At 41.4% G+C, this 16,853-nt stretch overlaps 1 protein-coding gene across 1 annotated transcript; it reads left to right on the top strand.

The window, feature by feature from the left end:
* The first annotated feature begins 2,416 nt into the window (after window positions 1-2,416).
* wdr75 (WD repeat domain 75) lies at window positions 2,417-16,197 on the top strand. Its single transcript, XM_047601789.1, has 21 exons — window positions 2,417-2,672; window positions 2,947-3,076; window positions 3,251-3,316; window positions 4,172-4,271; window positions 4,604-4,728; window positions 4,873-4,943; window positions 5,158-5,274; window positions 5,388-5,476; window positions 7,361-7,519; window positions 7,605-7,664; window positions 8,360-8,475; window positions 8,582-8,757; window positions 8,870-9,027; window positions 9,635-9,815; window positions 11,616-11,710; window positions 11,790-11,885; window positions 11,979-12,148; window positions 13,154-13,213; window positions 13,903-14,049; window positions 14,147-14,238; window positions 15,356-16,197. The coding sequence occupies exons 1-21, from the start codon at window positions 2,587-2,589 to the stop codon at window positions 15,579-15,581; spliced, it is 2,520 nt and encodes an 839-aa protein (XP_047457745.1). The 5' UTR covers window positions 2,417-2,586; the 3' UTR covers window positions 15,582-16,197.
* The last annotated feature ends 656 nt before the right edge of the window (window positions 16,198-16,853 follow it).

The raw sequence follows: 16,853 nt of genomic DNA, 5'->3' as shown, positions 1-16,853 counted from the left end.
CTCAGGCATAGAGACTTCAGTTAGACTTTAAAACGTAGACACAAGCTTTGTATAGGTCTTATAGTTTTTGATCAATCACTGTTCAGTGACTATGAGTGCGCGAGCTCGTTAGTCAGAGTCAGGTCACGTGCGTGAAATGGCTTGAATTTTTTCTGCAGCCGGAGATCAGACAAAATGTTTACTAGATGTCTCACTCATGCAATAATAACGAGAAAATATGTGGTAGTACATGTAACTTTCTACTTAAATAAACTCTAAACCTTGGATTTTAATTCACATAATGTCCAAATAGCTCCATAAAAAAATAAAATTGGTTCAAAATGGCTCCCTGTGAAATCCAGAAAATAATTTAAATTCCTTCTCTTTACATATAAGACTCTTTAAAGGCTTCGCTCCATTATATCTCAAGGATAGAAGTAGAAGAAGATGTGGTCCTAGAGTTATAGATCCCTCAGCTACCAGGTATCTCAGACCCTTTACCAGAAACAAGCCTCTTCTTCTTGTGACTGTGTCAGAGCTCCATGCTACTCTCTGTGGTCCCGGCCTCGTTCACCTGCCGAGTCTTTGTGGCTTATTGTGATCTATTCCTACCTGAATGCATAATTATCCCCACAAACTGACCTCTAACACACCTGAGGGGTGGATAGCGTTGTCCGTTCTGTGCAGCGTCTTCAGACAAGCAGAATCATATAAATAAATTGAACTGAGGATAAAAGTAAATATTTGCGTAAATAAAAAATAATAATAATAATACAAGCACAAGTTTAGTTTGAAAAAGAAGAAGATTGAAAGTTGTGGAAATAGAAAACAGGACTGGGACTGAATGATGGTGTCATCTGGACCAAAACCAAGTACAGACTGTAAATGCTTTAGAAGAATGGATATTACACTGGGATTATATGGATTTCTTCTTAGTAACAATAAAAATATATCTAATTCCTGGGAGTTTGGTTTGATAGGAAAGTTGGTGCAGAGAGACAGACATGCATTTAATATACCAAGCTGTTATGGTTAGAGCAGATCTGCTGCAAAAACAGTGCTTACAAAATAAGACATTCTTCAAGTTAAAGCTCTGAGACTCTCCTGTGGAGGTTTCTGGACTTCCCCTGGTGCTGCACTGCTCATTGAAGTGGGAGAAACTGTGCGCATGAAACTGGAGTATTGGGCAGATCTACAGGACTCTGATAGCTCATTTCTAGCAAAGAGGCTTTTACACAGAAGGGGTGAACCAGACTCTACTTCCTGAGGAAGCGGAGGTCCTCTAATGTGTGCAGCAAGAAGCTGGAGATGTTTTACCAGTCGATGCGACAGCATCCTTTTCTCTGCTGTGGTCTTACAACCAGTGACACCAACAGACAAAGGTGATCAAGAAGCCTGGCGCTGTCATTTCATTGAATGTGCAACGAAGCTACTGTGACATTTCCCTCGTGGATCATTGAAGTCTAAGTCGAATCTATCTTGCAAGGAAATTAAAAATACATCAGGAAAATATAGCAAACAGTAAAGGTCGGTTATCAGTTCCCTACTGGCTAGTACAAGATCCAGACACAGCACTGAAGGAGATGAAACAGCAGATTCCACCGCAAAGAGAGGAATCATAGGCATCAAAATAATCTCTGGCATTTCAAGTAGAAATGAGAGGAAAAGTCTAGGAAGAGAACGACAGACGCTGTGGGAAAATGATAGCAGAGGAAGATGTTATTTTTCAGGTACGTCCCAGGTGAAGAGGACCACTCATTATTTAGGATTTTTAGGTTTAGGATATGTAGGTTTTGGTCAGAGCATGTACGTTGCAGGATTGTGGACAACGTGAAAGTGTGAAGCATGTTTTCTAATGTGCCAGGCCTAACACAGAAAGAAAAATCATGTTTACAGGTACCTACAAAACAAGGTGCGATGTCTTTCTCTGATTAATAATTTTTTTGGCCATAATGAGAACCTCTATTTGATTGTGGAGGCAGTTTTACAGTCTCTGGTTGATACGGGATTATATACTAAGACTATATAAACTATAGACTGCGTAAATATGGACAATGTGTCACTTCCCTGAATTGGTCAAACTGATGCTAGTTTCCCGGGAATACGGGCGGCGCCATCTTGCGAGTTTAGAACCGGAGTGTGCGCAGTACGGTCCGAGGCCACACTTCCTCCAGACTTTCTATTTTTTATTTTTTTTTTTAATTAATTATTCACTCTTCGTTACCACCACCTTTATACACCATACTTATTTTTTTATTTATTTTTTTATAACTGTCATTTTCTTATGTTGCCATGCCGACCGCCTTACAGAGCGGTCGGCATGGCAACGGGTAGTAGCCAGTAGCCATTACGTTACATTCTGTTTCTATAGCGTCTGATAACTAAAACGAAACTTATACAAACAAATTGTCACTTGATCATGCATCAAAGTTATATAAACTACCTAAAATAGCAGAAGTCATCCTTGAAAAAATATTTGAGTTGTATAAGAAGAAGTAAGAAGAATCCTCCCGTCCACCAGGGGGCGGTAGCCGTAGGCGGAAGCTACAACTATTAGCCGAACTAAAGGGGCAGAGGTCAGAGGTGAAAGTTGACTCCGGTGAAAACATGGTTGAACACGGGGACATCCGCGTGGTTCACCGAGGTGGCAGTAAAATAAACTTCAGGGAACCTGTCATCACCAGGGATTCACGGTCAGTGTGTATTTCCAGTCCGCTAATGTTTTATAAGGAGTGAAAGAAAGTTTAGCGGTTTTTGACAAAGCCTGCGCTAGCCGTTAGCATTAGCAACATGAGCTACGAGCTGCTCTGTGTCTGTATATATATGTATATCTGTTAATATTTAACTGTAGATACTCTCGAATACTCACAGTTCAACTTGGCAAAACACACATTATATTATTTTGTTAAAGTTGTAGTTCTTGTCTTGTGTGTTCTGGTGATGAGCCGGTGTTTTCTGGTGGCTCAGGTTCCTGCTGTGCGCCTCGGGGGAGTGTGTGAAGGTGTTCAGCACCTCCACTGAAGAGTGTATCCGCAACCTGCGTGGACACACTGACCTAGTGACAGGTGTCCTGCTCAAACCCTCCAATCACCTGCAGGTATTTCCTCTTTTATTACGTATAGCACTGCATGTTGATTAAAAAACAAAACAAACAATCAAACAAAAAAACAGTAATGGTAGATGTTCACATTTCAACCATTCACATTTCAGTCTGTTACTTTCTAAGATTATTACCTTTCTCATCCTGTGTTGTTGTCCTGCTGTGTTGCAGGTCTACTCTTGCTCAACAGATGGCACTGTCAGGCTTTGGGACTTCACGGACGGTATCCTCATTAAGGTGGGACTTAGTTCTGGTTCTTACTCTCTAGACCAGTGTTTCCCAGCCTTTCCTGAGCCAAGAGCCAGCCTGGTGTCGATAACGTTTCTCCTTGTGTTTTTCCAACATCCCTGTTTATAAACTGATTTTAAAAGAAATGTAGTATATGTTTCGTCTTTCAACAACATTGTTTTAAGACGTATAAAGAACAGTGGCTAGATGCCTTTAACTGGGTTTTGCAACCACAACTGTGAAGTAACAAATATAATATATAATTATGTATTTTATTGTTGATGTTGTTTGGTGGCATTAAGCCTAAACACAGCTACATAATGAAAGTTAGTTCAACAGTTGAGTAAAGGCTCTTTTGTGATACTGTGGGACATATACGCTGTAACTTGCACACACAGTCTACGCCGGTATGAACCATTTCTACTTGTACCTCATCAGTCTGGCTCACTCAGGTTAATTTTAGTTTCTACTTCCTGCTTCGCTATCGACAATGGCGACTGAAAATTTTGCTGAAGACGAGTCGTGAAAATGTTTGTATCTCCGACCCTCCTTAGTCAACCTTTCCTCCATGTGTTCCATCTTTATTGATCCAAAACAATCGATTTGAAACTTGTGGAGATGGAGAAGCATCTGTAAATACTGAAGCAGAATCACTGCAGCGTGTAGTTAAGTTTCTGGGGAGGTGCAGATCAGGCTACGGCGTTGAAGTTTGCCTGTAAGCAGCGTATTTGTGCAGGTGCCGGATGGTTTCACAGTTCAGCTCTGTGTGCGTGGCCGTAGTGAATAGAGCTACCTTACAGAAAGACCCCCTGTTGTGTTTCTTTGGTGTGTGTGTAACAGCTGTATGATTTATTTCTTCTCCAGACTTACGTCATTGGATACCCAATTTATTCCATTTACGCGTCGGAAAAACATGCAGGAGTCATCTTTCTTACTGTCCCCATGGCTGGTGACAAACAATCAGGTATGTTTAACATCTAGGTGTCAGTTTGGGGTGGATGATGAAGCGTCTGTTGGGCTCAGTGTGTGCAGAAAATATGTAATATGGACAATTTAACTAGCTGGTTTTACAAAGCTTAAGCTTGACTTTAACTGTGCTAAAGGTGTTAAATGCTTTTACATGTACAAAAACAGATTTGGATTTTATACATCACCTTATCATAAATGCTATGTCAGACCCAACAGTTTCACTGGATATGCAGAGAATATGGGATCATTCTCATGAGAAGAAACTGGATTAGAGGTCACTGGGTGAGAATGTGTAACAGCCTGATGTTTGACTCTATGTATGTGCAGAGTTTTTTCAGCTGGTTGCAGTACATCTGCCACAGAGTGGAGATCAGCTGGTGGAGGCCCGAGAACTTTCTGCAGTGCTCAGCAATGTGAGCTCCAGCCCGGCAGCCATCGCCTTCGGTAGAGAGGTATTCACAACACTCACAAACACACAACCTGTCATAGCTCATGTCTGTTTTTGTCAGAAAACCAGATGAGCTGAAATTCAAAACTGGCTTTTATTCAGTTTTAAATCTTCCAGCATATATGTGATGATAACCCTCTGTGCACAGGGGCAGTATCTTGCTTCGGTTAAGGGTTTGCAGCTGGAGGTGTTTTTCTTCAAGAAGCAGAAGTCATACAGGTGAGTCAGTGCATCCGATACGAGGCTCAGAGAAGGAAGTGAAATACAAGACGCTCACACAGTTTGATTCAGGCTTTGAAGTAAAACCTCAAACATGTGGTTTCATCCTTCAGTTTACAAATAAAACTAACCCTCCAGGAGTGAAGTGTAATAGTGAACGTGATATTCAAGTCTTAAGGACGTTCACTAATTCCAAACCTTGTGTGTGTGTTAGGTTTTCTCTCAAAGAAGACAACAAGAAGGGAGGGAAAAACACCTTCTCCTGCATTGCCTGTCACCCCAAAGACGACTGCATCGCCACGGGGCATCAGGACGGAAAGATCCGCCTGTGGTGAGTGGCCTTGATTTTAAATCACGTGTTTTATTCTGTGTTTCTAGCAGTAAATAACTATTTTTTTTTACTCTGTAAAAGTGGAGAAATATTATTTCTGTTCATCCATCCAGGCGAAACTTTAACCACAAGAAGGAATACACGTACTCCACCCTGCACTGGCACCACAGCGCTGTGAGCTCACTCTGCTTCACTCCAGAAGGTAAAAACAGTCGTCCCACAGGACGCAGTATTAAGACCCCTTTTATTTTATGTTTTATTCCACTTTAGTTATGTTGTGGCTTGATGATACAAGCCTTTAAATTCATTTTTCATGCATTAATTTACATTATTAACCCCTGTGAACTGCAGAACGTACAACAGGTGTAGTGGGTAAATGGTGCAATTTGGTAAATCAACAATACATTTGCTAAATCTGAGCCTTTCTGTACAGAGAATATCATTAGGATTGTAATTTAGTGACATGTCTGTGCATTTGGAAGAATAAGTTATAATGGAAGTCAATGGGGCAAAAACAGCCACTAACAGTATGAGAGGAAGTTTCAGTGATGTCACTAATCTTTGACATGTGACAACATGAAAAAAATCTCCTGTTTCTGATCATTTTTCATATTGAAAAAAAAAAAAATCATTATGTGTTTTTTTTTTCCCCATATCAGTAACTTAAAAAAATGAAATCCCTACAAATGTGATCAGTACTTGAAAAAAATAATTATCAGATGTATATTTACAGCAGTTAAAGTTGGTCAGTGTGTTTGAGATCATATTTTAAAACTATGTGTAAAATTAAGATTCCAAGATTTTCTGCTTTACAGTGGAAGTTATGTTCAAATTAAGAGGAAAAAGTGACACATTGTGACTGTTTGGTGCTAAGAAGGCAACAAGGGGTAAAACATCCTTTTAGAATCTTCTGACATTTATTGAAAGGGAAAAACTCTTTTCCGTTTAGGCGCCTCCCATTGTTCTTACTCAGCAGAGACGTTTCTACACCTTGATTGGATGGGACTTTGAAAGGCTCTCACTCCTCTATAAAAGGCCTCAGAGGCGACAGTAGATATCAGAGTAAAAGCCAGAGACAGGATTGTTTACTAGACTCAGATGTGGGGAAGGTGCAGAAACACTGAAGGTTCCCAAGAGCAGAGCCAAGACAACACAGGAGCGGCTTAAGATAATTAAGCCTTTAATTTATCCCACAGTGGGGGTAGTTTGTGACATTTCCCATCCAACGTTAATACTACGGTGACTTTCCAGAGTCTAATTTACTTTGTTTTTCCTACCGCTCCCTCCGTCAGCTCCCCCCTGAGCCTCCACACACAAAGCGCCGCCTACCTGCTTTATTCTGAGTTTAACCTGATGGAGAAAACAACACGGACCCTTAAAGTAGCACGAGAAGCTGCTGGTGTTGTTCTCCACTAAAAGTTGATGAAGCTGGTGACGTTAGTTAGATTTATTCACTTAGAATCCTGAGTTAAACCGTACAAACATCCCTACAGAGATGTATAAATGGCTCTGAACACACAGTATCATCCAACCTGACGGAGCTGGAGGTTTGTCACCTGTTAATCTAACGAACATGTCTTTGGACGGTGGGAGGAAGCTGGAGAAAACCCACACAGACGCAGGGAGAACATGCTAACTCTGTTTCTGCCCCCGGTGCATTAACTAAATGCAGAGTAAAGGGTCTGAACACTTATATCAGTGTGATATTTCACTTTTTATCTTTCAATAAACTTGCAAACTTTGTCAGGACGAGGCGCTGGCTGTAGGTTAATTTGACAAAATATATATTTAAACGATGGAGGCTGCAACGTAAAAATGAATGAAAATGACACCATCTCTGCATCACAGATTCATTTTGATTCACATTCTTTTATTAAAGTTCCTTTTCTTCAGAACCAGGATGTAGGAGCCAAAGTAATTTTTTGTTTTGTAAAAACTGTCTTATACTTTGTTAACTATCAGTGGGATAATTAGTGACCTATACGCTGTCTTTACTCTCCTCCTGCACCTTTGGTAATTCAGACTTATAACTGCCTCCGTACAGGACAAAAATGAACATTTCCTGCGCTGATCTTTCTCTTACCAGGTACCAATCTGCTGAGTGGAGGTGTGGAGTCGGTTCTGGTCCAGTGGCGATACAACCAGGAGAGTCAGAGGGACTTCCTGCCCCGTCTGGGCGCCGCCATCACACATGTCACCGTTTCTCCTGACGGGGCGCTGTTCTGCACCTCGCACAGCGACAACAGTAAGGAGCCGTGGAAATGTGTGCAGCTGCTCCACCTGTTAGATGGAAAGCTGTGATAACTAACGTCTGTGTGTGTCCTGTTTAGAAATCACCATCATCCAGAGCTGTGTCAAAGTGTCGGCTGTTATTCAGGGTCTGGTTAAAGGTGAGAACACACTCAACAGCACACGAATAATGAACGTAAAGATTAATAAAATAAATTAAAAACGTGCAGAGGAGGCAGATTGAGCAGGTGAGATCAGAAGAGAATTAATCTCTTTACTTCAATACATTAATAGAAAAATAAAAACCCACAACATATAATAATAATAATAACACGTGGAATCATTAAGAACCAGTAGTTTTGATCACTGCTTTGCAAACTCATGATCCAGAGTTGGTCACCTGGAGTGTTTAAAGAAAGAAAATCCATTAAATAAGAAGGTTTGACCAAACTTCATACTCTGTTGCTTTGGAGAAAAACTTGTTCATACAACTAGTTTTCAGTTTAAATAGTTTAAATAGTTGTTGGCTGTTAAATGCACAAGTGTAGAAAACTAAGACATGTTTTATCTGTTTCTGAATAAACTATAGGTGTCACTGTTCTACTTCCATCTCTGTTTCTCATACATTTCTTCACATGCTAATGTTGTAAAATGTCACATTCCTGAAACATTTTACTAGATTTCTAATAATGCTTCTTCTATTTTATCTTTTTACTTGTGGTTCAAATGATTTTATGTGCAACTGAGCTAATGTGACCAAGCACTAAAGTCTTGTAGGTGGTTTTAGACTTTGTGTTCATATTTCACCTTAAAAAACGGAAGAACACACTCTGTACTTTGTTCTGTCCTGGTGCAGGGGACAGTGTCCGGACGGACTTGATGATGGACCCGCGCAGCAAAGCGTTGGTGCTGAACGGGAAACCAGGACACCTGCAGTTTTACTCCCTCCAAAGAGACAAACTACTGTACAATGTAAGTAGCTCACAGAGACGTCGCTTATAGAATAAACTGTGAACTCGTGCGCTGCTTATCGGTGTGGATGCACTCTGAGGTTTGTCCTCCTCTTTGTTGTCTCCAGTTGGACATAGTGCAGCAGGAGTACATCCATGAACTGGGCCTGGAGCAGTTTGAGGTGGTCAAAGCTGCGTTTGATGCCTCTGGCAGCTGGTTAGCAACAGTGGAAGAGAGAAAACGCAAATCTGCTGAGCTGGAGCTCAACCTGAAGCTGTGGGCATTTGATGAACAAACCCAGAGGTGCAGCTGGTTCATTGTTTGTACTGGAAATACTGGAAGTGTTGTTTTTTTTCTTGGTGTAATTTTTTTTTTTTCCTCCCTTTCCTTCCAACTGCAACTATATTTCATGCAGTTTTGTGCTGAACACGACCATCTCTTCGCCCCATGAGTCCTGGATTACAGCCATGTGCTTTCGCCAGGACGCTGACAGCCAGACCACCGTGTTGGTCTCCACCAGCAAGGACGGGCACTTCAAAGCCTGGCAGCTCACCAGGCCGGACCACACGGAGGGTAAGAGTCCGGCCCCGTGTCTGACACGAACCGCCAGGGTTCGTCTGGAAAGGGGGGGCGACAGAACGTTTCCATCCACAGGTGTCCACATACAATCTTACTTTTCTTACAGAGCATTCACAGACGATAATAAAAACTTAAAATAGTATTAATAACTGTCTGCGGTTTATTATTACTTCCCTACTCAGATTACACCTCGTGTCCAGAGCTCTGATTGGTTCAAATAGCTGCTGCTGTTACACCATAACCACCCAGAGGAACGATAAACGGTTAATAACAACGTTTTAGGCTCCAAAATTAAAGCTGTTTTCATTAGAAAAATGCAACACAGGTAGAAAAACAGAAAAAACCCAAAAGGTCAGTGTAGCGGTCTGTGCTTTTCTTCTTGATTATTAAGATTTAAAACGTCTGCACCTTTTTTCTTATGTGTTAGAAAAGAAAAATCCAGAGTATAATTATATAATTATAGTGTAGATTACTGTATAATCACTGTTGGTACCAGGCTCTACCCTGTAATGTAATTATTGTGTGTTTCTCATTAATCCATGGACCCCCCCCCCCCCCCTGTGTGTGTGTCCCTCTTTCCTTCCCCTTGAATGGGCTGCAGATGAAGGTCCGTCCTGGATGTGTGACTTTGTCGGTTCCTACCACGGCCTGGTGCCCGACTGCTGCTGCTTCTCCGCCGACGGCTCCTTGTTGGCCGTCAGCTTCCAGGAGGTGGTGACCGTGTGGAGCCCGGCCTCCTGGGAGCTCCTCACCACCCTGTCCCAGCCCCCGGGAGCCGTCAGGTGAGGCCACGCATATACACACACACACACACACATATATATATATATATATGCATGGACACACATACACCACAGGCTGCAAGAAAACGTCTGGTGAACAAGTAGTGAACAGTTGGTAAGAAAATGGTAAGAAAAACACAGTCTAGTCTCACTCTAGGTCTATTTTAATGCAGAAATTTGCAGGTATGATCAAAGGTTTGAACCTGGAGGTTTTCTACAGGACTACAAGAATATAAGAGTAAAACTAAAAACACAAGAAACAAGAATTTTTTTCCATTATGTTTTATTTTATATATATATATAGATTAGATTAGAATCGACTTCATTGTCATTCCATATGTGCACGTACAGAGCAGCTAAATGCAGTTTAGCATCTAAGCATTAAGTGCAATAAGCAGCGAGTGCATGGTGCATAAATAGTGTGGTTGGTTTTATAGTATACTGACGAAATTAACAGATGGAAACTTATGTACAGGTGAGAGATTGATATTGAGGTACTATGGATATATTATACAGATGGATTTGTGCATTAAAAGTAACTGGAATTGGAGAGATTTACGATATCACATCTTTTTTTTTTTTTAATCGAATATTAAATATATTAAAATATCTATAAGAACATTTGTGACTGGAGGGAAAACGCAGAGTTAAAGGCCGTAATATAATATTTACAAAAGAACGTTTCAGGTCAAAGTTGATGTTTGGGGTTTTATTTAAAGATCCTGAAGGAGTTTCTCTCTTAACGAGCAAATAACAAATGAATTTTAATAATTGGGACCGGACAGAACAAACCTCTCGTTTTGTTTTTCAGAGTTTATGGACTCACTCTGAACAGATAATGAGCAGCATGTGTCCTGGCTCCGTTTAACTACACTCTTTGGCTTTTTTTTTAAGCGTTTGTGTGTTTGCTCTGACGGCTCCTCAGTGTTCTTGACATCTTTTAACAGTTAAAGGACCTCGTCTGGTTCAGAGCCTCGTTTCTCCCCGAAGACAAACAGCCTGAGGATAAAAAAAAAAAAAAAAAAACGAGCTGCCTGAACACGAGGACAAGCTGCAGTTTCGCAACTCTGCTTGAGTTTTAGAAATGTTGGCAGATGTCCCCGCTAGTTACTGAGGGGCCCTCGGGTCACTGAGGACGCACTCGACTACTGCTGCTAGTTTCTCTACCACGTCTCTGAGCTGGGCTCTAAAACACACACTCAGCATTTGCATATTTTTGCAGTGAAAAACAGTAGAAGGTGACTTTGCAGTTTAGAATGAAGGAACCAGATTAGGTAAGAATTTAAAATGAAGTTTTCCATATTAAACGGGTGTTTTTGTGTATAAAGCGTCACCTGCCATAAGAAACTCAAACACACTCACAAAAGCCTTTTCAGATGAGCAGTTTTTTTCTTTTTAAAGGCGTTTCTCAGTAATGAGACTTCAGAGTAAGTTTTGACAGCTGCCCGGTTCCCTTTGCATAACTACCTCCTATAGATGAGGAGGACCGGGCCGGTTTCCTCTGCCTACGCCTCCGGACATGTAACTCTATATTGTCATAATATAATATGGATAAAATCCCCCTGACAGCAGCAGTTTTTATTAGTTTATATGAGATTTTAAAGGGAACGTCTGATGGAGCTGGAGCTGATTTCCTGGACGTTTCTTCCTCGGTGGTCGTTCAGTCTCGGCTGAATGTTCCCAAACGAGAAGATAATCCTGTGAAATATGTGCTGTGAGGGCGCTGGTTGTTTTGAGGGAGGGAGGGGGGTAAATCTCTGGATTCTTTACAGTTACATTAAGGACTTTTTCCTCCTTCAGACATCTTTGTTTCGGGCGTCTGAGCTGCTCCAGGTATCTTCTGGGAACCACTGCCAATAACTTGCTCTGCTGCTGGAACCTCCTCACCTGCTCCTGTAAGTCTCTGTCTGCAGTCACGTACACGCTATCTGAAGGCGATATTTAAACCTGAACATGTGTGTGTTTTTCTGTCAGTGGAGTGGAGCACGTCCATGGACGTCAGCCTGCTGCTTTCTGACCCTCTCTCTGAGAACATGGCTGCGTTTTGCTGCCGAACTGGAGGCACCGACCGTAAGATTTAAAAAACCCGTCTGAGCCGCGTTGGTTTACGTACACGTCAGTGTCGGCATGTTGTTGATTTATTTCTTTTTTTTCTGCTTTCAGTGTTTGTGTTCAAGCCCAATGAGCCTCGGCCGCTGTTTTCCCATAAGGCCGTGTGCTCGGGGAGGGTGAGTCGCGCCGTCTTCGCCCCCCGGGACGAGATGCTGGAGGCGTGTGAGGAGAACAGCCAGTGGCTCAACCGCTCTCACCTCTACTTCCTGACGCAGCACATGGTAAAGCTGCCAGGACACATGAACGCTGACACGAACAGGGGCTGTAATCAGGTGCAGGTTAGGTTCAAACAGCAGCGTGGCCACGGTTACCTTGAAAAGTAATCTGATTACTGATTACTCCTTTGAAAATGAACTTACTTTACTGATTACTTGATTTTAAAAGCAACTAAGTTACATTCAGCAGCTGCAAAAACTAAAAACATGTCGCATACGAGACGCAAGTAACTTTAATCTGAGTCAGATTAGAACCAAACAGCGTCAGAAAACCAGATTCATTCGAGCCTTCTGCCTAAAATGGGCTTGAAACATACGTCTGTGGTTACAGCAGCAGTACTTCACATCATCATCATCATCATCAACACAGTAACAACAACATACAGCACATCATACATGAGAATGAATAAATAAATAGAAATAAATTAACTGTCCACTGCAGATATGTTTATACATCATCAACAGCAGAAAATAGTATTTCAGAAAAAATCTCTGAAGCGTTTTCCGTCTATAGCAGCGAAATGTCTAATATCTTTAGACGGTGTTTGAATTTTATTGTTGATGTGAAGTGTCTCCACACACTTGTAGTTAAAGCAGAATAATAGAACATCACAGGGAAGATGATGATGATGATGTAGGATTCAGTGTCATCGGATGGAAGAGACAGTTTTACTAATACACAGTATTATTAGTAAAGTTTATTTCAGTATGTTTGTTTGTATTGGGATGAACCAGAGCCAGTGGCCTCAGAGACCAGGTTAAAGCTCCAACACTGAGTGTAGCTGCTTTTCATTCACAGTGGCCTCTCGTTGTAGCTCCATTAAAACATTTAATGGTATTTTCCTTATAAAAGCCCCCACACATTAAATATCTGAGTGAATTCAGCCAAAACAAATGGATAAACACTTAACCAGGACCTTCTGTGTGTTTTCTGTTGGAATAAAGCCCCGATGATAAATAACTTCTGTGTTGTTGTTGTTTGTGTGTTTCTAACGAGCTCTGTCTCCGTAGGACCTCATGACGTTCACCACCAAAGCAGAAGACGAGCGGCTAATGGCCTCCAGCAAACAGGTCGGCTTCACTTTCACAACTATACACACAGAGGTGTGAAGAAGGGTCGGTCTACTTCCTGATTTCTTGATTTTGTTTGCATGTTTGTTGCAACTAAATGTTTTAAATTGTCTGACGATCTGAATAATTTAGGTGTGAAAAACATGAAAAAAAAGAAGAAATCAGGAAGTAGACCAACACTTTTTCACACCTCTGTATATGACTCGTTGCTTCAATGTTCTACATACACACTATGTTTACAGGTTTGTTTCTTATCCAGTTTGACGCTGAGTTTCTCTGTAAGAACCTGAATATGGTTTTTAAAAGACAGGTTTTCATCCGAGTAAAATCCCAAGTATTTATAGTATATCTATAAGTATTTATAGACTGAAACTCCTTGAATCATTCTGACAAACATCATGTTCCTGGAGTTTGAAAAGCGCAGCATTGTAGGTTTGTCAGAATTAAGTACAAGTGACCAACACCGATGAAATAATAAAATAAAAGTACAATAAGAGAGTGAGTAAAATACAATAAGATAACAATATAAATAGAAATAAACACAGATAAACTCAAAGATGAAGAACTCAAAATATCCAAATAAACCTTTTTCTCTCGTCCTCCCTCCGTCGTAGAAACATAACCTCTGTCTTCTCGCCTACTTTCATCATCTAACTGTGAAGTTTCCTGATTCTTTTTAACTCTTGCAGCTGGAGATCGACGACAGCGTTGCCATGACACCGTTCTACCTGTTGCTGGGGAAACACAGGCAGCATCAGCATCAGGACGGCAGAGTCCCAGTGAGCGGTGAAGCTGAGAGGCCTCCTCTGCCTCAGAGCTCTGCTGCTATTAGAGAGGTCAGTAGCTCAGCGACGCGTCGCTCACGTCCACACGTTTTAAACGCTTTAAAGCTCGTTATTTATTATTTAATGCGACCGTTTCCCCTTTAAACAGCTGCTGCAGACTCCGGCCCACGTCCTGCCCTCCACCTCCTTCCTCTGCTCCATGTTCGTCCAGTCTCTGCTCATCTCCGTCACAGACACCAGGTCAGTATCAACCAATTCTTGTCGAGATTCGAATATTTGCTGTCAAAATGCAAATAAACTCAGTTTAATGTAGTAGAGGGTAATGATGACTCTTTAGTTTTGGGATTAGTTTAACCTGAGGACGTCCTGTCATTCAGATATTACCTCCTACGTCTGTGCTTTCACACAGGATAAATAAACTCTCTGCTACTTCTCTCCTCACTCCACTACGTCAGAAACAGTTTCAATTACTTTGCAAATAATAATAATGGCTGATAAAAATATATTTTTGATAATATTTATCCCAGAGAAGAGATTACCAACGATTTAAATCAGCTCCACCTTCTAAACGGGTGAATAGTTCAGCGACAACTCCACTAACATGTGTCCAAACTTTGAATTATAGCACATCCTTCATAATTCTTAGGCGACGAGAGGCAGAAAAAAGCCACAAATCAAACAAAAGTAAAAACTCAGCCCTAAATCACAGAGATGTCGATTCGCAGTGGATTAGTTTTATCAGACGGGAATTATGGTTCAGGTAATTTGTGCTGTAATTTTTACTTCACAAATCTCAGACTCAACGATTCACACAGGATTAAAATCACAGACGACCTCCGTGATTATAAGAAATTAGCGAAGGTTTCCAGGTAAAACGAGTATCTGACAGAACTGATTCAGACCATTTTCCAAGCAGCGCTTCTAAACACGCACGGTTTGACTGTTTCACCATGAGTGGAGATGGAAAGATGCGAAAATTACACAGAAGAAGCCAAAAAAATGTTCTTTTTTTGTTTTAAAAAATCCAACGTCCAGGAAAAAAAACATTTCTGCAAGTGCTAACACTTGGGACTTAATCTGCTGCATTAATTCATGTCTCAACCAGTGAAAATGCTGTGAAGACGTGATTATGCATAAAAAAAGATACCGTGATGAGCATTTTTAGGTCGTACCACTGGCCCTAAACATCTCACTGACCTCATGACCGCAGGTGTAGTGATATCAGCATGATATGTAAAAACTACTTCTGCAGCTGAGGCGTCACGCGCTTCAAAAACTAGAAAAATACCATGTGAGTTATTATCTCTGAGAACCTGCAGCGTCACGTTAACCTTCTCCTGTTCTCTCATGGCCTCAGGGAGGAAAGTAAACAGGCCGAGGAGGAAATGGATAGCGAGAAAGAGGAAGAGGATTCAGAAGAGGAAATGGAATCCAGCATCTCGAGACCGGAGCAGGCGGCGCTGGGAGACCTGGAGCCAGAATGTGCTGCCCCGGCACTAACCAGGGCCCAGCTTAGGGAACTGAGGAGGCTCCGGAAACTGGACCACAGCTGGTTCACCGGCCTCCTGGACTCCCAACCATGATCTTTTTTTACGTATATATATATATATATTTTTTGCACCATCATGTTAAAGTGGAGAAAACAGACTGAACTAATATTTGGTTGCTTTGCTTTCACAGTTTTTATTACGTGTGAAGCAGCTGAACTTTGTGTCATTCACACGGGTCACGTTTAGCTACAGGTCGGCTTTAGTTTTGTGTTTTTGTAAAAGTCTCTCTGGTCTCGAGTTCTTTTCCATGAAAGGAGTTGTCTTCTGTGTTGTCTTCGCTCAGACTGTTGATGAACGACCTGTTTCCTGCTTAAGTGACGAAGAAATAATATCCACAAAACACCTTCTGAGCCATGTTACTAAAAACCTTATTCAGTTCATAAATGCAGCTTGATATCAAAATAACACAGAGAGCAGAGGAATTTCATGACTCATCTTACTATAATCTGGGAGATATTTCTTCCAGTTGATGTTCTCCTCCTCCTCCTCCTCCTCCTCCTCCTCCTCCTCCTCCTCCTCCTTTTCTTAAACCACAACCGCACAAATAAAACCCTTAAATTCCCGAGATGTGTGCGTTTGTGTAACTGTACCCCAGAAAAACTGCACCACCACTTTGTAATGGGGTGTTTTAATAAATGCATAAATGATATTGAATGTGTGTGGACATTTGTTCTTGTTGCATGCATGTTGCAGGTACACCGATCAGCCACAACATTATGACCACCAACAGGAGAAGTGAATAACGGTTAAATCATCTCGGGACAATTTAATATTCTGCTGAGAAACTTTAGGACCTGGTGTTTATTCATGTGGATGTTACATAGACATGTAGCTCCCACCTGGACCAGACCAGACCAGCCCCCTACACCCCCCCACCCCATCAGGTCATAATGTTATGCCTGATCCATGTATATTAACCTCAAACACATCATTACATCATTTTCCTTTGAAATGTAATAAAATCCCAGTTTTTCTTGAAGCTGCCTTCATGACTTTGTCCCTGACAGTTTTACACATCGCTGTGTTCCAGAGTCCAAACTCACGGCGTTAACAGATCCGCCGTCAGGCCTGTGTGATGTGTCACATTGTTGTATAAGCCCGTGAACTATGACACATCTAATTTACCGCTTCTTTCTTTCCTAAAAAAAAAAAAAAGCCTTGAATGATATGAGGGTTTTTTTTTGTAAACTTTCACACTCCTCCTCAGCGTGGTCACGTTTTCTTCCCACAGGAGGATGAGACGGTGGACGACCATCTCAGCGTGTTTCAGTTCCTCTCCAGATCAGATGCCCCTCAAACCTTTTT

The sequence above is a fragment of the Mugil cephalus genome, chromosome 12 (genome assembly GCF_022458985.1).
Source record: "Mugil cephalus isolate CIBA_MC_2020 chromosome 12, CIBA_Mcephalus_1.1, whole genome shotgun sequence".
Lineage (NCBI taxonomy): Eukaryota > Metazoa > Chordata > Actinopteri > Mugiliformes > Mugilidae > Mugil > Mugil cephalus.
This window is presented reverse-complemented; position numbering and strand designations above follow the sequence as displayed.

What these genes read in the sequence shown, in the direction of transcription:
- wdr75 (XM_047601789.1), top strand. Translation starts at nt 2,587, where the DNA reads ATGGTTGAACACGGGGACATCCGCGTGGTTCACCGAGGTGGCAGTAAA. An exon ending in ACTTCCTGACGCAGCACATG is followed by an intron (nt 12,149 to 13,153) that starts GTAAAGCTGCCA and finishes CTGTCTCCGTAG; the next exon opens with GACCTCATGACGTTCACCAC. An exon ending in GCTCTGCTGCTATTAGAGAG is followed by an intron (nt 14,050 to 14,146) that starts GTCAGTAGCTCA and finishes CCCTTTAAACAG; the next exon opens with CTGCTGCAGACTCCGGCCCA.